The 20,895-nt window shown below is 43.2% G+C and overlaps 1 protein-coding gene across 1 annotated transcript in view; it reads left to right on the top strand.

Moving 5' to 3' along the window:
• LOC126176738 (5-hydroxytryptamine receptor-like) overlaps positions 1 to 20,895 on the top strand; it is a 720,373-nt gene that overhangs the window by 656,605 nt on the left and 42,873 nt on the right. Inside the window, exon 3 of the mRNA XM_049923907.1 lies at positions 12,699 to 12,963. Coding sequence (XP_049779864.1) covers positions 12,699 to 12,963 — 265 coding nt within the window. The remainder of the gene's footprint in view (positions 1 to 12,698; positions 12,964 to 20,895) is intronic.

The raw sequence follows: 20,895 nt of genomic DNA, 5'->3' as shown, positions 1-20,895 counted from the left end.
GATGGAAACCGTGAAGCATTCTTCACAGCCAAGATTGAACTGCGCCAAGTGTCCTGAAAAAGTATATCTCAAATTTTTGTTTATTTTTCGCAATTAATAATTAAGATAATCGATTAGACTTCATCAGCCTTGATAACATGTGACTCATCAGTGCTTCATATGTAAAAAAAAATGAGCATTTCAGTTTGCTTGGACAATTGTGTTATAAAAAAGATTAAAGTAATTTTGGAAGTAGGTTAATATTTCGAAAGATTCGTCTCATTTTCAGTAAATGTATTCGCAAATACGAATAAGGAGAACCATCAGCTGCAGAATGGAATGACGGCAGTGAAAATTTGCGCCGAACTGGGACTCGAATCCGCATTTTCCGCTTATCGCGAGCGGCGGCCCTATCATTCTCTTTTTTTTTCTTGGGGTTGTTGTCTTGTTATTCGTTGTTCATGAGATGTCTCATGGAAAGAGGCAGGGGGGGGGGGGGGGGAGTAAAAGTAAATCTTTCAGGGTGTGCATGCCACGGGCTTCTGTCAGAGTCAGATTGTTCAGTTGTCTACCACTGTAACTTTGGTACCATTTGCGCAGTTAGTGTTCAGGTGATTGACCAAAAAGGCGGTGTGCTTGTTTTTGTCCACTTCCAAGGCCTGTATGCAGCGCTTTGTCCTGTCCTCAATGGCTCCTTCTAGAAAGAGTTCAGAATAATTTCCCGGAACGATGAAATGCTTGACGCGTCGGGGTCTGCTCATATCTCCATCAGCATGAACAGCTGCAGAGATCCAGTTGGCATCGATGGCAGCGTCCAGCAGCCGGCTGACAACACCAGGTCTCTCATTGCGCAAAAGGGTTCAAATGGTTCAAATGGCTCTGAGCACTATGCGACTTAACTTCTGGGGTCATCAGTCGCCTAGAACTTAGAACTAATTAAACCTAACTAACCTAAGGACATCACACACATCCATGCCCGAGGCAGGATTCGAACCTGCGACCGTAGCGGTCACGCGGTTCCAGACTGAAGCGCCTAGAACCGCACGGCCACAACGGCCGGCTGCGCAAAAGGGCCACCAGCTGTACTAGCGGCAAGCACAGGCCAATCCACGTGGCATCAGGGCGCCATTCATCACCAGCACCAGCACCCTCGCTGAGGTGGAACACGAACTTCTATAGGCTGGTGTCAAGACCAACTGCTGCCCATTTGGCTATCTGTGCACGACTCACAGCAGACTTATGGGTCACGACATATGGAAATTTGGGTCTAGCCGTGAGTCGTACATGGATAGCCAAACAGTACGGCGACCGCTAGCGATAAGCGGGAATCCCGGGTTTGAGTCCCGGTCCGGCACAAATTTTCACTGTCGTAATTCCATTCTAAAGCTGATGGTTGTCCGTATTCGCAATTGCGAACACATCTAATGTGTTTCATAACGGCTGTAGTCGCCGCAGCGCCTGTTGCTTTAGACATGCATGCATCTCCAAAGGAACCTTGCTACTTTATAAGAATAACACAGTCACTGCAATACCTGCAGTTGAAAAAGAACGTAAGATAAAAACAGTTTCAGATTGAACTTCAGTCATACGTATTGAGAATTTCAACAGTAGCATTTCATTTTTGCCAACGGCCTTGCCGCAGCGGTAACACCGGTTCCCACCAGATCACCGAAGTTCAGCGCTGCCGGGCTAGGCTGACACTTGGATGGGTGAGCGTCCGGGTCTGCCGAGCGCTGTTGCCTACAGCGGTGCACTCAGCCATTGCGAGGCCAGTTCAGGAGCTACTTGACAGGAAAGCAACGGCTCCAGGAACGAAAACTGACAACGGCAAGAAGAGCGATATGTAGAACACATGCCTCTCCGTATCCGCATCCAGTGACGCCTATCGCCTGAGGATGACACGGCTGTCCGTCACTACCAGTGGGCTTTTACAGGCCTGTTTCGGACGGAGAAAGGAGAAGTTCATTTTTCCTGTTCATATTATTTCTTCTTAGGGTTCTGAACCTCAATCGCTACAAATGGAACCCTTACAGAAACACTTTGTTGTCTGCCTGTCTGTCTGTTTCTCCGACAGTCAAGACTCTTTTATATCAGGAACGGGAAGAGATATCAAGTCAAAATTTAAGTCACATACCAAAGGACGCATTCGCTTCATGGAGTGAAAAATTTACGGTTCTAAGTAAATACAATCAAATATCACATATTCCGATACTCGCAAACTCACTCGTCGTAACGCACACTATGTGATCAAAAGTATCCAGACACCACCAAAAACATACATTTTTCATATTAAGTGCATTGTGCTGCCACCTACTTCCAGGTAATCCACATCAGCGACCTCAGTAGTCATTAGACATCATGAGAGAGCAGAAAGGGGCGCTCCGCGGAAATCACAGACGTCGAACGTGATTGGGTGCCACTTGTGTCACAAGACTGCACGCGTGATTTCCACACTCCTAAACATCCCTAGATCCACTGTTTCCGATGTGATAATGAAGTGGGAACTTGAAAGGACACTACAACACAAAAGCATACAGGCGGACCTCGGCTGTTGACAGACAGAGACCGCCGACAGTTGAAGAGGGTCGTAATGTGTAATAGGCAGACATCTATCCAGACAATCACACAGGAATTCTCAACTGCATCGTGATCCGCTGCAAGTACTATGACAGTTAGGCGGGAGGTGAGAAAACTTGGATTTCATGGTCGAGCGGCTGCTCATAATCCACACATGACGCCGGTAAATGCCAAACGACGCCTCGTTTGGCGTAAGAAGCGTAAACATTGGATGATTGAACAGCGATAAAACGTTGCGTGGGGTGACGAATCACGGTACACAACGTCGCGATCTGACGGCAGGGTGTGGGTATGGCGAATGCCCAGTGAACTTCATCTGCCAGCGTGTGTAGTCCCAACAGTAAAATTCGGAGGCGGTGGTGTTGTTGAGTTTTTCATGGAGGGGGCTTGCACTATCACAGCACAGGCGTACATTCTTGCTTCCCACTGTTGAAGAGCAATTCGGAGAAGACGACTGCATCTTTCAAACGATCGTGCACCTGTTCCTAGTGCAAGGCCTGTGGAGGAGAGGTTACCCGACAACAACATTCCTGTAATGGACTGCCCTGCACAGGGTCCTGATTGAATCCTATAAAACACCTTTGGGATGTTTTGGAACGCCAACTTCGTGCAGGCGTCACCGACCGACATCGATACCTCTCCTCAGTGCAGCACTCCGAGAAGAATGGGCTGCCATTCCCCCAGAAACCTTCTAGCACCAATTATGCCTGGAAGAGTGGAAGCTGTCATCAAGGCTAAGGGTGAGCCAACACCATACTGAATTCCAGCACTACCGATGGAGGACGCCACCAACTTGTAAGTCATTTTCAGCCAGGTTTCCGGATAATTTTGATCGCATAGTGTATATGGTACTTCCCGACAACCTAAAATCATGAAAATTGGCCAGAAGCAAGGTCTAACAGTATAAGTAAAGGAAAAAATCCAAAAGTTGTTAAGTTGTAATTGTATCTCATAAAAAATATTTATTGTTCAATTTATTGTCTGTCTGTTTAAGACCTCTTTTTTCAGCTGAAATTTCTGTCAGGTACTAAGGGATCCCTCTATTCTGTAAAAAATTGAAGCTTTTAAGTTAATCCATTCCAAAGATACTGCAATTTTTGTCACATGTTGCGATATTGGCAATCTCATTCATGAAAACCTTGTTGTTGTTGTTGTGGTCTTCAGTCGTGAGACTGGTTTGATGCAGCTCTCCGTGCTACTCTATCGTGTGCAAGCTACTTCATCTCCCAGTACCTACTGCAACCTACATCCTTCTGAATCTGCTTAGTGTATTCATCTCTTGGTCTCCCTCTACGATTTTTACCCCCCACACTGCCCTCCAACACTAAATTGGTAATCCCTTGATGCCTCAGAACATGTCCTACCAATCGATCCCTTCTTCTAGTCAAGTTGTGCCACAAACTTCTCTTCTCCCCAATCCTATTCGATACTTCCTCATTAGTTATGTGATCTACCCATCTAATCTTCAGCATTCTCCTGTAGCACCACATTTCAAAAGCTTCTATTCTCTTCTTGTCCAAACTATTTATCGTCCATGTTTCACTTCCATACATGGCTACACTCCATACAAATACTTTCAGAAACGACTTCCTCACACTTAAATCTATACTCGATGTTAACAAATTTCTCTTCTTCAGAAACGCTTTCCTTGCCATTGCCAGTCTACATTTTATATCCTCTCTACTTCGACCATCATCAGTTATTTTGCTCCCCAAATAGCAAACCTCCTTTACTACTTTAAGTGTCTCATTTCCTAATCTAAATCCCTCAGCATCACTAGACTTAATTCGACTACATTCCATTATCCTCGTTTTGCTTTTGTTGATGTTCATCTTATATTCTCCTTTCAAGACACTATCCATTCCGTTCAACTGCTCTTCCAAGTCCTTTGCTGTCTCTAACGGAATTACAATGTCATCGATGAACCTCAAAGTTTTTATTTCTTGTCCATGGATTTTAATACCTACTCCGAATTTTTTTTTTTTTTGTTTCCTTCACTGCTTGCTCAATATACAGATTGAATAACATCGGGGAGAGACTACAACCAGCCGGCCGAAGTGGCCGTGCTGTTAAAGGCGCTGTAGTCTGGAACCGCAAGACCGCTACGGTCGCAGGTTCGAATCCTGCCTCGGGCATGGATGTTTGTGATGTCCTTAGGTTAGTTAGGTTTAACTAGTTCTAAGTTCTAGGGGACTAATGACCTCAGAAGTTGAGTCCCATAGTGCTCAGAGCCATTTCAACCATTTTGAACTACAACCCTGTCTCACTCCCTTCCCAACCACTGCTTCCCTTTCATGTCCCTCGACTCTTATAACTGCCATCTGGTTTCTGTTCAAATTGTAAATAGCCTTAGCTCCCTGTATTTGACCCCTGTCACCTTCAGAATTTGAAAGAGTATTCCAGTCAACATTGTCAAAACCTTCCTCTAAGTCTACAAATGCTAGAAACGTAGGTTTGCCCTTCCTTAATCTAGCTTCTAAGATAAGTCGTAGGGACAGTATTGCTTCACGTGTCCCATTATTTCTACGGAATCCAGACAGATTTTCCCCGAGGTCGGCTTCTACTAGTTTATCTATTCGTCTGTAAAGAATTCGCGTTAGTATTTTGCAGCCGTGACTTATTCAACTGATAGTTCGGTAATTTTCACATCTGTCAACACCTGCTTTCTTTCAAACTGGAATTATTATATTCTTAATGAAGTCTGAGGGTATTTCGTCTGTTTCATACATCTTGCTCACCAGATGGTAGAGTTTTGTCAGGATTGGCTCTCCCAAGGCCGTCAGTAGTTCTAATGGAATGTTGTCTGCTCCGGGGACCTTGTTTCGACTCAGGTCTTTCAGTGCTCTGTCAAACTCTTCGCGCAGTATCGGATCTCCCATTTCATCTTCATCTATATCCTCTTCCATTTCCATAATATTGCCCTCAAGTACATCACCCTGTATAGAGCCTACATATGCTCCTTCCACCTTTCTGATTTTCCTTCTTTGCTTAGAACTGGGTTTCCATCTGAGCTCTTGATGTTCATGCAAGGGGCTCTCTTATCTCCAAAAGTCTCTTTAATTTTCCTGTAGGCAGTATCTATCTTACCCCTAGTGAGATAAGCCTCTACATCCTTACATTTGTCCTCTAGCCACCCCTGCTTAGCCATTTTGTACTTCCTGTCGATCTCATTTTTGAGACGTTTGTATTCCTTTTTGCCTGCTTCATTTACTGCATTTTTATGTTTTCTCTTTCCATCAATTAAATTCAATATTTCTTCTGTTACACAAGGATTTCTACTAGCCCTCGTCATTTTACCTACTTGATCCTCTGCTGCCTTCACTACTTCATCCCACAAAGCTACCCATTCTTCTTCTACTGTATTTCTTTCCCCCATTCCTGTCAACTGTTCCCTTGTGCTCTCCCTGAAACTCTGTACAACCTCTGGTTTAGTCAGTTTATCCAGGTCCCATCTCCTTAAATTCCCACCTTTTTGCAGTTTCTTCAGTTTCAATCTACAGGTCATAACCAATAGATTGTGGTCAGGGTCCACGTCTGCCCCTGGAAATGTCTTACAATTTAAAACCTGGTTCCTAAATCTCTGTCTTACCAGTATATAATCTATCTGAAACCTGTCAGTATCTCCAGGCTTCTTCCATGTATACAGCCTTCTTTTATGATTCTTGAACCAAGTGTTAGCTGTGATTAAGTTGTGCTCTGTGCAAAATTCTACCAGGGTACTTATTGTTGACCTATAGAAGCAAAATTTGGCAAGAAGCAACGTTTTCATTAAATGTAAAGAAAAAATCAGAAAGCTGTTAGTTTGTAATTATCTCACATAATTTATTTTTTTTTGCCATTTATTGTCCGTCTAACAAACCCCTTTTTCTCTGTAACGGGCAAAGCTATCAATTTGAAATTTACGTCAAATAAAAAGCTTACGGCCCCTTGCCTGTGTAAATAATTTAAGCTTCTAAGGCAATGCAATCAAAAGATACGGCCTTTTATGTCAATATTTTGATAGTCGCAAACACACTGATCAAAATCTATAGATTAACTTTGTACTCATACATAAATGTCGTGGTTGCTGGTATAATTTTTTAATAATCTTCATTCACAGAAAAGAATAACAAGTTAAAGACACAATTAAAATTACCACATTACTTAATATTTTCTGAACAATAATTTCTCTCTCTGTGTTCCGTGAGAAGAAGGTTGCTCTTTGTAGAGTCTGAAATTCCCGCCTACAAATTTTAATTTACGCTGTGTCATGTTCTGATCCTCCCACCGTTTGTTTCGTGATATTAGTGGTACATAGCGCTTCCACCGACAGGCGAAAACATTCTCTCAGCTTTATGTGCCGACACAGTTACGGACTAATAAACGGGAAAGGAAAATCTAAACTGACTTTTAGTGCCGTCTTTTACCCTTCAACAAATACACACATCGAAAAAAGTTTTGCATCACATCGGTTCCGAGAGTTCCGGAACCTGTACAGAAGATTGGAATAGAGATCAACATAAACATCACCCCACCCTTTTTATATCTCCTGGAAACCACACATTGCATGTTGTACCACCATACAGCGAGACCTTCATAGGTGGCTGGTCCAGATTTCTGCACACACCGGTACTTCTAATACCCAGAAGGACGTCCTCTTGCACAAGTCCTCTTCACAAGTTCATCAAGGCACTGTTGGTCCAGATTGTCCCACTCCTCAACGGCGATTCGCGTAGATCTCTCAGAGTGGTTGGTGGGTCACGTCGTCCATAAACAGCCCTTTCCAATCTATCTCAGTCACGTTCGATAGGGTTCATGTCTGGAGAATATGATGGCCACTCTAGTCGAGCGATTTCGTTATCCTGAAGGAAGTCATTCACGACATATTCACGATGGGGAAGCGAATTGTCGTCTTTGAAAACGAATGCCTCGCCAGTATACTGTCGATATGGTTGCACTTTCGTTCGGAGACTGGTATTCACGTATCGTACAGCCGTTACGGCGCCTTCCATGACCACCAGCGGTGTACGTCGGCCCCAAATAATGCCACCCCAAAACAGCAGGGAACCTCCACCTTGCTACACTCGTTGCACAGTGTGTCTAAGGCGACAGCCTGGCCGGGTTACCTCCGAACACAGTTTGAGTCGTAACACAACGCCTTGTGGCTGCACGAAAAGCATTATTCAAGATGGTGGCGTTGCTGTCATGGTTCGTCCGAGACATAACCCGTAGGTAGTGGTCATCCATCCCTTGGTCGGCCAGAGCGACGTATGTCATCGACAGTTCCTGTCTCTCTGTATCTCCGAACAACGTCGCTTTGGTTCACTCCGAGACGCCTGGACACTTCCCTTGTTGAGAGTCCTTCCTGGCACAAAGTAACAATGCGGACGCGATCGAACCGCGGTACTGACCGTCTAGGCATAGTTGAACTACAGACAACACGTGTCGTGTACCTCCTTCCCGGTGGAATGACTGGAACTGATCGGCTGTCGCACCACTTCCGTCAAACAGGCGCTGCTCATGCATGATTCTTTATATCTTTGGGCGGGTTTAGTGGCATCTCTGAACAGTCAAAGGGACTGTGTCTGTGATACAATATCCACAGTCAACGTCTGCCTTCAGGACTTCTCGAAACCGGGGTGATGCAAAACTCTTTTTGATGTGTGTATATTTTGGCTTCCTATAAGTATCATTTTTATTATATTCCAAGACATCCATTCATCATAAGTCATCCCAATTCATGACGAAGTACACTGCAGGAAGAAGATAAAATTATGCCACGTCTACTTATAAATTTCGTTATACCACGTCAGGACAAAGTATGCCCTGACAGATTCTGCAGAAGAAGCTGCTGATAAATTTCACGCTGATTCAGCAGACTGTAACGGTACTTGGATTTGTTGAAACATTCCTCAAATGGTAATTTTACTTTGTGCGAAACACCGGAACACCATTACATACGAGAATCAATACTGCAGTCATATCAACGGACTGGTTAGTTCTACTGAAGTACTTGAAAAGAGCTGTGAAGGTGGCACCGTTGATGCCATAGTTGGTAGCTGTGTGTACTAAATTTCGCACTTAGTATACCCCTACGTACATACAAATTTAATTATGTACTCTTCTTGCCAGACTCTATACACACAATAAGTCTTCCTTGTTTTTTTTGCCTCTTGTTTTCCATAGTTGCAGATATACAATTTGTATAGGTTATTTGTCGTTTTGTGGAACTGTAATTGAAACCTTCCCGTCTCCTCTATATCTCTTTTGTTACGCAACCTTCCTTTCTACAATAACCTATAAAACCTTCCCTCAGGATTTCTATCTCTTGCTTAATAATAACAAATGAAATCTTCCATTTGAAATTAATTCTCTTATTCAATAATAAGTGCAATCTTTGCATACAAATTTAAATGCTGTTTGTTAAAAGTGATTTGCTATTTATTTCGACGAAACATGGAATGTGTCGTCGTCGTGGCCCTCAGTCGTTACCTGCAATAATCCAAAACTGTTCCTTACCTTTTTCTACTGTTACTGGATCGCCATCTGACTGCGACATGAATATACTTTCTCTGTTTTACTATACTATATTAGCTGCTGGTGGGCTGCCATAATAAGTGGCTGTATTTATTACCAAAGCTGACGTTATTCTTTAATTAATTTGACTGAAGTTACATAATTCATAGTTAAACTTTTTCTTGACAAAAATAAATTTTTTTGTTTTTTTTTAAGTTTTACGTTTTAAAGTTTTACGTTGATGGTTTTTGGGATGGATTATAATCAGTAATGCAATATTGGTGGCAAAAATTAATTATATTCGGAAAACGATTCTTCAAATATTTACTGTTGGTAATGAAATGATTTTACAAACTTTCAAATGGGACTTACTTTTCACAATAATCTTACAACTAGCAATGCGCAAACATACCTTCAGTAGTCTTGAGTTTCTCAACAACAACAAAATTCAATAATATTAGTTCCTCTTATGATAATAGTTAGCTGATGTTTCTGTACATCTGTTTATAATCTCTTGTAAATCATAGCTGATGGCTGGTAGGCACACAGCTCCTCTCAACCTCTCGCTTCAGACCTGCTACCGACTCGTTTCACATCTCGCCTACTACTGACTTCCTACGAACGCTAAAGTGCGGTCTCTCTGCCAACAATGCTTTCTGGTGCAGACAATCGCTGCTACCATTACAAAATGTATCAATGCGCGGTCTTTCCCGCTCTTTTCTTAAAATGTATCCATAAACGGTCTCTCCCAACCTTTTAAAATTATATCAATGTGCGGTCTCTCCCGCCAACAATAATTCGGTGCAGACATTCCCTACTACCACAATTATTTCAAAAATGACAAATATTAATTACTCCTATTTAATCCTATTAATAAAATATAAACATCTTTCATAAATTCTGGTTTGACAATAGACAATAGAAATATACACGTCTTACATAATGTATGTCTTATTAAGACCAGACTCGTTTCGCTTCATTCTAAAGCATCATCAGTGGTTACTGTAGCAGTAAGGTTCTTTTTTCTGTTATAATTTTCGTTGCTAGGATCATGAAGATTTCGCATGTTACTATTATACTTACTAATGGTTCAAATGGCTCTGAGCACTATGGGACTCAATTGCTGAGGTCATCAGTCCCCTAGAACTTAGAACTAACCTAAGGACATCACACACATCCATGCCCGAGGCAGGATTCGAACCTGCGACCGTAGCGGTCTCGCGGTTCCAGACTGCAGCGCCAGAACCGCGCGGCCACTTCGGCCGGCTATTATACTTACTATTATAAAAATTAATTCTTATCGCTACTCACCGGTTTTTGTTCTTTTAATTCATTCTTGCTGTTCCTCCATGTTTATATGTTTCATTTTAGCACACAGCACTTTCATTGCACTAAATATATTCATGTTTCTGTGTTGTGAAGAAAAACTGTCGTCTCGCCATTGTGTCTGTCTCTGTCTCTCTTTCTCTCTCTCTCTCTCTCTCTCTCTCTCTCTCTCTCTCTCTCTCTCTCTCTCTCTCTCTCTGCATCCCTCTTTCTCTAGGTGGAAAATATGAACAGGCTCAGGGCGATAGCAAACGTTCCCACAAGTACCAAAACAAACAAAAGACGAACGCATACCACGGCAAGACGACAGTTGCTCTTCACAACACAGAAAGGTGAATATATTTAGTGAATTGATAGTACTGTGAGCTAAAATCCCCACGATGGAGAACAATGAGAATGAGGTAAAACAACAAAAACCGTGAGTAACGATAAGAGTTAACGCTTTTCATAATAGTAAGTATAATAGTTCAAATGGTTCAAATGGTTCTGAGCACTATGGGACTTAACATCTGTGGTCATCAGTCCCCTAGAACTTAGAACTACTTAAACCTAACTAACCTAAGGACATCACACACATCCATGCCCGAGGCAGGATTCGAACCTGCGACCGTAGCAGTCGCGCGGTTACGGACTGAGCGCCTGAACCGCTAGACCACCGCGGCCGGCAAGTATAATAGTAACACGCGAAATGTTCATAGTAGTAAGTAAAGCCTGGGAACTTTTCATGATACTAACAAACAAAATTGCAAGAAAAAAAAGATATTTTTACAATGGCCAATGAAGATACTTTAGAATAAAGCGAAACGCGTGTGGTCTTAATAATACTTACATTACAGTTGTAAAGGACGGTTTATTTATTTATTTAGCGTATGGCTCATAACATCACAGTAAAAATTACAGAAACAACACGATTTTTAAAAAATCACGTAGTATAAACAGAACAATAAATAACAGTTTGTATATAAGGACACCACCAATTGTAAATTTACACTCACAGAAGAGCAATCAGAAACAGACGTCCAGCTTAGATAATGTATAGTCGATTGTCTCTTGGGTACCCATTAGGAAATCCTGTGGGTCACCCTCATATGCCCTTTAGTGTGCATTCCTGCACGCAACAGTTGCAAGCGGCCGAAGGAAGTTTACCCCATCTGTGTAAGGAGTCGGCACATCTCCCACAGTTGGTTCTGATGCGATTAAGAGTTGACCAAACTTTGCGAGGGCAATCAAATCCTTTTGGTTTACTAAAGATGCATGGCATACTGTGCAGTTTACTGATGTTCTGCCCTCCCATTCCTCTTTCCATCGGTCATTTATTTTAAAGTTTGTTTGGTGCAGAGCCTGTGCGGTCTGAAACGTCCCCTTAGAACAATTTATACAGGACTGTGCTTAACCTGACACACAATATTTTTAGCGCAACGAAATCTGACTTTCAAAAATCCCTACAAAAGAATGGCCCTGACTAACATTAACCTATACCTTTCACAAATCACTTACCTCACAAAAATCTTCATTACTCGAACTACTGCAATACAGCGAGCGCCACTACTGCCAGCTAAATAAAAGAGTCAAACTACGGAAGGCACTAACTACTGATAGGCATAGTTAGCAAATGAAAGATTTTAATAGAGAACAAACAATGTATTTACCTTAATAATCATAATATATATAGCAGTTCATGCCATCCAGTATTACAAATTTCAAAACTCCGCCATCTCTCTCCCTACATCCACCATTGCTGGCGGCTCACCTCCAACTCTTCATGGATTTGTAATTGAGGGTTGGTCATGATTTTTGGAAATTCTCTAACCAGAGCGTGTTCTAGGCGCAGGTTAGGAGGGGCTACGTTACTGAGAACGGGCAGCCACACTGTGGGAGTTGGCTTGATTGTGCCTGATATAATACGCATTGTTGCATTAAGTTGGCTATCTACCAGGTGTGTGTGTTTGCTGTTGAGCCACACTGGGGCACAGTATTCTGCCACTGGATACACCAAGCCAAGTGCGGATGTTCTTAAGGTAGATGCTGTGGAGCCCCAAGTGGTGTCACAGAGCTTCTGCAATATGTTCGCCTCCACGTGGTGCACCCTGGGTGACGCTAAATGAACTAACACAACCGGCGGCAGACCGAACGAAGAATTCCTGCCCCACATCACAGTGTAAAGGACGGTAATTATAACCTATAGAACTTGCACAATGAGTGTTACATTTTAATGACCATCAGCAGTGTGTTACTTGCTTACTTTCTTGTTGGCGAGTTATCCGACCGAAGGAAACGACGGGCAGATTGCCTCTAGCAGTGCCGGGCCGGCCTGTCGGCAGGTACTGGGCGGTGACGAACATCGACTACATCCACCAGCGGACGGCGCGCCGCATCGGGCTGATGATCCTGGCGGTGTGGGCGGTCGCCTTCCTGGTGTGCATCGCGCCGATGCTGGGCTGGAAGGACCCCGACTGGGAGGCGCGCGTCTCCAGGGACCGGCAGTGCCTGGTGAGCCAGGACCCCGGCTACCAGATCTTCGCCACCGCGTCCTCCTTCTACCTGCCGCTCGCCGTCATACTCGTGCTCTACTGGCGCATCTTCCAGGTAGGCCGGCAGCCTCCCACTCTGTGGCGCGGCTACACGCCCGCGCATCCACGGCGGTTGGACAAAAATATGGAGACGCCGCGAAAAATGCGAGGTTTAACACAAACGCAGATGCTAGTCAAGTTTGCAAGTTGGGCTGCTGCATCTGGATGTAATAATTCCAATTTCGAAGAAAGCAGTTGCTGACAGAAGTGGAAATTACCGAACTGTCAGTTTAATAAGTCGTAATTGCAAACTGACATTGATTCCTAACAGGAGAATTGAGAAACTAGGAGAGGCCAATCTTGGGGATGATCAGTTCGTACTCCAGAGAAATGCAGGAACACGCGAGGCAGTACTGACCCTATGACTTATTGTAGAAGACAGGTTAAAGAAAGGCAAACCTATGCTTGTAGCATTTACGTTTGTAGTACTTATAGGCTGAAAGGAAGCTTTTGACTATTCAGACCGGAACACTCTCTTTAAAATTCTGAAGGGGGCAGAGCACAATGCAGAGAGCGGAAGGGTATTTGCAACATGTACAGAAACCAGACGGCATTTATAAGAATCGAGGGGCATGAATGGGAAACATTGGTTGAGAATGGAATGAGACAGGGTTGTACTCTATCCCCGATGTTATTCAATCTGAACACTGAGCAAGCAGTAAGGGAAACCGAAGACAAATTTGGAAGACGAATTAAAGTTCAGGGAGCAGAAATAAAAAGTTTGCGTTTTGCCGATGGACATTCTAATTATTGTCAGAGACAGCAAAGAACTTGGAAGAGAAGCTGAACAGAACTGATAGTATCTTCAAAATGGGTTGTAAGATGAACCTCAACAAATGTAAAACTAGGATAATGGATTGTACTCTAATTAAATCAGATGGTGCTGGGGGGATTACATTAGGAAATTAAACACTGAAAATAGTGGATGAGTTTTGCTTTTTGTGCAGCGAGATAAAGAATGATGACTAAAGTAGAGAAGATAAAAAAACGCAGACTGGCAACGGCAAAAATAGCATTTAAGCAGAGAAATTTGTTAATAACGATTATAGTCTTAAGTGCTAGGAAGCCTTTTGCAAAACTATTTGTATGGAGTTTAGCCATGAATGAAAATGAAACGTGGACGTTAAACAGTTTAGAGAAGAAGAGAACAGAAGCTTTTGAAATGTAGTGCTACAGAACAATGCTGAAGTTTGAATGGGTAGATCACGTAGCTAATCAAGAGGTACTGAACAGAATGGGGGAGACAAGAAATTTATGGCACGATTTAACTAATAGAAGGAATCAATTGATAGGACACATTCTGAGACATCAGGTTCAAATGGCTCTGAGCACTATGTGACTTAACTGCTGAGGTCAGCAGTCACCTAGAACTTAGGAATACTTAAACCTAACTAACCTAAGGACATCACACACATCCATATCCCGAAGCGGGATTCGAACCTGCGTCCGTAGCGGTCGTGCGGTTCCAGACTGTAGCGCCTAGAACCGCTCGGCCATCCCGGCCGGCCGAGACATCAGGGGATCTGTACTTTAGTATTAGAAGGAAGTGTCTCACAGGGAGACCAGCAGGTTCAGAGGGGCGCAGTCTGCAGTAGTTATTTGGAGATGAAGAGCCTTGCACGGCAGAGTAGCGTGGAGAACTGCATCAAACCAGTCTTTGGAACGAAGACCACAACAACAGGAACACTTGATGATGAACGGCGCCTGTGCAGTGTCCTCAATAGGTCCCAGGTGTCAGCAGCGGTCAGATCAGTGTTCTATGTGGTTGTGACTGTATCATGTCGGAGCTCAATGAATTCGAAAGTGGCCAGATTGTTGGTCGTCGTATGGTCGGTGCTTCCGTAACCAAGGTAACCCAAATGTCTGGTGTTTCAAGAGGTACCGTAACGAAGATTTATACCGGATACATAGAAAACGGGAAAAAAATTATCCGCTACATCACAACGCGGACGAAAACGTATGTTCGATGGTCGTGACAGTCATTGAAGAGAATCGTGACGAGAAATAAGAGCATGACAGGTGCAAAATTAACTGGAGAACTGAACGTCGCAATTGTGAAAGCTGTCAGCACCAAAAGAACACGAAGGTAGCTCCAGAAGTAGAGGCCGGCCGGTGTGACCGAGCGGTTCTAGGCGCTTCAGTCTGGAACCGCGCGACCGCTACGGTCGCAGGTTCGAATCTAGCCTCGGGCATGGATGTGTGTGATGTCCTTGGGTTAGTTAGGTTTAAGTAGTTCTAAGTTCTAGGTGACTGATGACCTCAGATGTTAAGTCCCATAGTGCTCAGAGCCATTTGAATCATTTTGAACCGGAAATAGAGGATTCCAAAACCACTCATCAGTGATGCAAATGCCTGTAACAAGGAAACGTGGTGCAGAAGTCATAAAACCGGGACTACGGTGCAACGGAAGAATGTCATTTGGTCAGATGAGAACAGTTTCACGTTTCCAATCTCTGGCTGAGTTCACGTCCCAAGAGTGTAATATGGCTGGATTCAGTGATGTCTGGGCAGCCATATCTTGGTATTCCAAGGGCCAAATGGTTACCCTGCAAGGTGGAATTACTGCCAAGAACTACGTGACCACCCGCAATAGAGATGTGGCGTTCCGAGACGACACGGACTTTATTTACCCAGCTCGCATCGTCCAGAAGTGATTCTGTGATCACGTCAGCCACCAGAGCTCAGTAGTATTGAGTCTTTCTTGTCCACTTTGAAGAGACGGTTGCGTAATCGCTGTCCACTACCATCACCCTCACCTGAACTTGTCAATATTTTGTATGAAGACTTACATAGGATTTCCTTGAAAACCAGACAGGACATGTATTTATCCATTCCAAGTCGACTGCAAGAAGTTTCAAATGCCATCAGGTTTCCTGTCCGTATTAGGCATGGTAATATGTTGTGTTTTAGGTGTATCCATATTTTTGTCCAACCCCTGTACGTCACTAAACAGGTAAGTCAGGGCATGATCCGTTTCTGACTGCACTTCGGCTGTCTAACTGATTCCAGGGGCAACAACAATTTAATTTTCAATATTTCACAGATTTATTGGCGCAGCTTCAAATGCTATCAGAATCTATTCATTAGGAGCCAGAATCTTATTGAAGATTCTAACACAGTAAGTCAAATATTCCAATTAGGCACTGTGTATATGACTTGAGTCACAGTAACTCGGGGAATGGAAATCACCCGTGCTATTTTTTTTTTGGTCATCAGTCCACTGACTGGTTTGATGCGGCCCGCCACGAATTCCTTTCCTGTGCTAACCTCTTCATCTCAGAGTAGCACTTGCAACCTACGTCCTCAATTATTTGCTTGACGTATTCCAATCTCTATCTTCCTCTACAGTTTTTGCCCTCTACAGCTCCCTCTAGTACCATGGAAGACATTCCCTCATGTCTTAGCAGATCCTGTCCCTTCTCCTTATCAGTGTGTTTTCCACATATTCCCTTCCTCTCTGATTCTGCGTAGAACCTCCTCATTCCTTACCTTATCAGTCCACCTAATTTTCAACATTCGTCTATAGTACCACATCTCAAATGCTTCGATTCTCTTCTGTTCCGGTTTTCCCACAGTCCATGTTTCACTCCCATAGAATACTGTACTCCAGACGTACATCCTCAGAAATTTCTTCCTCAAATTAAGGCCGATATTTGATATTAGTAGACTTCTCTTGGCCAGAAATGCCTTTTTTGCCATAGCGAGTCTGCTTTTGATGTCCTCCCTGCTCCGTCCGTCATTGGTTATTTTACTGCCTAGGTAGCAAAATTCTTTAACTTCATTGACTTCGTGACCATCAATCCTGATGTTAAGTTTCTCGCTGTTCTCATTTCTACTACTTCTCATTACCCTCGTCTTTCTCCGATTTATTCTCACACCATACTGTGTACTCATTAGACTGTTCATTCCGTTCAGCAGATCATTTAATTCTTCTTCACTTTCACTCAGGATAGCAATGTCATCAGCGAATCGTATCATTGATATACATTCACCTTGTATTTTAATTCCACTCCTGAATCTTTCTTTTATTTCCATCATTGCTTCCTCGATGTACAGATTGAAGAGTAGGGGCGAAAGGCTACAGACTTGTCTTACACCCTTCTTAATACGAGCACTTCGTTCTTGATCGTCCACTCTTATTATTCCCTCTTGGTTGTTGTACATATTGTATATGACCCGTCTCTCCCTATAGCTTACCACTACTTTTTTCAGAATCTCGAACAGCTTGCACCATTTTATATCGTCGAACGCTTTTTCCAGGTCGACAAATCCTATGAAAGTGTCTTGATTTTTCTTTAGCCTTGCTTCCATTATTAGCCGTAACGTCAGAATTGCCTCTCTCGTCCCTTTACTTTTCCTAAAGCCAAACTGATCGTCACCTAGCGCATTCTCAATTTTCTTTTCCATTCTTCTGTATATTATTCTTGTAAGCAGCTTCGATGCATGAGCTGTTAAGCTGATTGTGCGATAATTCTCGCACTTGTCAGCTCTTGCCGTCTTCGGAATTGTGTGGATGATGCTTTTCCAAAAGTCAGATGGTATATCGCCAAACTTATATATTCTACAGACCAACGTGAATAGTCGTTTTGTTGCCCCTTCCCCCAATGACTTTATAAATTCTGATGGAATGTTATCTATCCCTCCTGCCTTATTTGACCGTAAGTCCTCCAAAGCTCTTTTAAATTCCGATTCTAATACTGGATCCCCTACCTCTTCTAAATCAACTCCTGTTTCTTCTTCTATCACATCAGACAAATCTTCACTCTCATAGAGGCTTTCAATGTATTCTTTCCACCTATCTGCTCTCTCCTCTGCATTTAACAGTGGAATTCTCGTTGCACTCTTAATGTTACCACCGTTGCTTTTAATGTCACCAAAGGTTGTTTTGACTTTCCTGTATGCTGAGTCTGTCCTTCCGACAATCATATCTTTTTCGATGTCTTCACATTTTTCCTGCAGCCATTTCGTCTTAGCTTCCCTGCACTTCCTATTTATTTCATTCCTCAGCGACTTGTATTTCTGTATTCCTGATTTTCCCGGAACATGTTTGTACTTCCTCCTTTCATCAATCAACTGAAGTCTTTCTTCTGTTACCCATGGTTTCTTCGCAGCTACCTTCTTTGTACCTATGTTTTCCTTCCCAACTTCTGTGATGGCCCTTTTTAGAGATGTCCATTCCTATTCAACTGTACTGCCTACTGCGCTATTCCTTATTGCTGTATCTATAGCGTTAGAGAACTTCAAACGTATCTCGTCATTCCTTAGTACTTCCGTATCCCACTTCTTGCGTATTGATTCTTCCTGACTAATGTCTTGAACTTCAGCTTACTCTTCATCACTACTATATTGTGATCTGAGTCTATATCTGCTCCTGGGTACGCCTTACAATCCAGTATCTAATTTCGGAATCTCTGTCTGACCATGATGTAATCTAATTGAAATCTTCCCGTATCTCCCGGCCTTTTCTAAGTATATCACCTCCTCTTGTGATTCTTGCATAGGGTATTCGCTATTACTAGCTGAAACTTGTTACAGAACTCAATTAGTCTTTCTCCTCTTTCATTCCTTGTCCCAAGCCCATATTCTCCTGTAACCTTTTCTTCTACTCCTTCCCCTACAACTGCATTCCAGTCGCCCATGACTATTAGATTTTCGTCCCCCTTTACATACTGCATTGCCCTTTCAATATCCTCATACACTTTCTCTATCTGTTCATCTTCAGCTTGCGACGTCGGCATGTATACCTGAACTATCGTCGTCGGTGTTGGTCTGCTGTCGATTCTGATTAGAACAACCCGGTCACTGAACTGTTCACAGTAACACACCCTCTGCCCAACCTTCCTATTCATAACGAATCCTACACCTGTTATACCATTTTCTGCTGCTGATACTCATCTGACCAGAAATCCTTGTCTTCCTTCCACTTTACTTCAGTGACCCCTACTATATCTAGATTGAGCCTTTGCATTTCCCTTTTCAGATTTTCTAGTTTCCCTACCACGTTCAAGCTTCTGACATTCCACGCCCCGATTCGTAGAACGTTATCCTTTCGTAGATTATTCAATCTTTTTCTCATGGTAACCTCCCCCTTGGCAGTCCCCTCCCGGAGATCCGAATGGGGGACTATTCCGGAATCTTTTGCCAATGGAGAGATCATCATGACACTTCTTCAATTACAGGCCACATGTCCTGTGGATACACGTTACGTGTCTTTAATGCAGTGGTTTCCATTGCCTTCTGCATCCTCATGTCGTTGATCATTGCTGTTTCTTCCGCCTTTAGGGGCAATTTCCCACCCCTAGGACAAGAGAGTGCCCTGAACCTCTATCCGCTCCTCCGCCCTCTTTCACAAGGCCGTTGGCAGAATGAGGCTGACTTCTTATGCCGGAAGTCTTCGGCCGCCAATGCTGATTATTTATCAAAATTTAGGCAGTGGCGGGGATCGAACCCGGGACCGAAGACGTTTTGATTATGAATCAAAGACGCTACCCCGTTTTTTTTGTTTTTTTTTTTTTGGTTAATCTCATGACACTTGTTCTGGTTGTTCGTTGATCCGTTGACTCAGGATAGCTAAACCCTCTGACCTAGACCACGGGTTGTGCTACCCGTGCTATATTCATCCAATATTTGACAATGAAAACACTTAGCGACTTGCAACAAACAATGGATTTCAAATCTGAACGAAACATTATCTCGCTGACACCTCCACAAAAAGATTAAATGAAAAAAAGCTTGTTTTTTACTACATCTTCGCTTTTCATGGTGTAAAACGTCCGCGTTAGCCATAACGTTTTGATATTACTTCTTTACTTCCGATTCTATTCGTAACATTTTGCATACGATATTCATCATACATACAAAATTATGCCATTGTGCGACACATGGTTCGAAGAGTAGGGGGAGGGGGAGGGAAAGGGCGGGGAGGGGTCATTCGTCACTGCGGAATTGTTCCAGAACTCTTGAGCATATTCTCAGTTCGAATATCTTAAATTTCCTCCATAGAGAGAAGCTTCTAACCTCAAATCAACACGGATATAGAATTCATCTCTTGCGCGATACCTGCAAACTGTGGATTAAGGACTCCATAATTCCTAAGAGTTCCAGAAAGCGTCGGACACAGTGCCACACCGCAGATTGTTATCGAAGGACTGAGTATACGGAGTAGGTCCTCAGGTCAGTGAGTGGCTCGAACACCTTTTATCCAACATAACTCACAAAGTTGTTCTGGACGGTAAGGGTTCATCGGAGAGAAAGGTATCGTAAGGAGTGCCCCACGGACATGTGATAGAATCTCTCTTGTTCTCTATATACATAAACGGCCTGTCAAGTTGGGCAGAAATCAGCGGCTGCTTGCTCATGACGCTGTAGTATAAGGGACAGCGTTGTCGTCGAGTGACGGGAGGAGCATACAGGATGAATTTGATAGACATTCCATTTGTTGTGAAGAATGGTACTTGCTCATAACGTAAAAAAACTTGAGTTAATGCAGATGAGTAGGAAAGAAGAATCCTGTATATTCGAATACAGTATTAGTGCTGTTGTGCTTCACGCAGCTACATTGACTTAGTCCTAGGCGTGACGTTACAAACCGACATGGAGCGAGCACGGAAGATCCGTTCTAGGGAAGGTGAATGGTCAACCTCAGTTTATTGGGAGAATTGTAGGAAAGTGTACCTCATGCATAAAGAAAACTGCATACAGAAAACGCGTGACCCACTTGTGAGTATTGCTCGGGTGTTTCAGACCCCCACCAGGTCGAATCAGAGGAAGGCATGGATGCAATTCAGAGGCGTGCTGCTAGACTTGTTACCAGTTGGTTCGATCAACACGCGACTGTTACGTAATTGCTCCTTGAACTCATATGCAAATCCCTGGAAAGAAGAAGACGTTCTTTTCACGAGTAACAACTTTTTTCGGCAGATTTCAGAACGGTGTTGTTACCACCAGC

Source organism: Schistocerca cancellata, chromosome 3, assembly GCF_023864275.1.
Source record: "Schistocerca cancellata isolate TAMUIC-IGC-003103 chromosome 3, iqSchCanc2.1, whole genome shotgun sequence".
NCBI lineage: Eukaryota > Metazoa > Arthropoda > Insecta > Orthoptera > Acrididae > Schistocerca > Schistocerca cancellata.
This window is presented reverse-complemented; position numbering and strand designations above follow the sequence as displayed.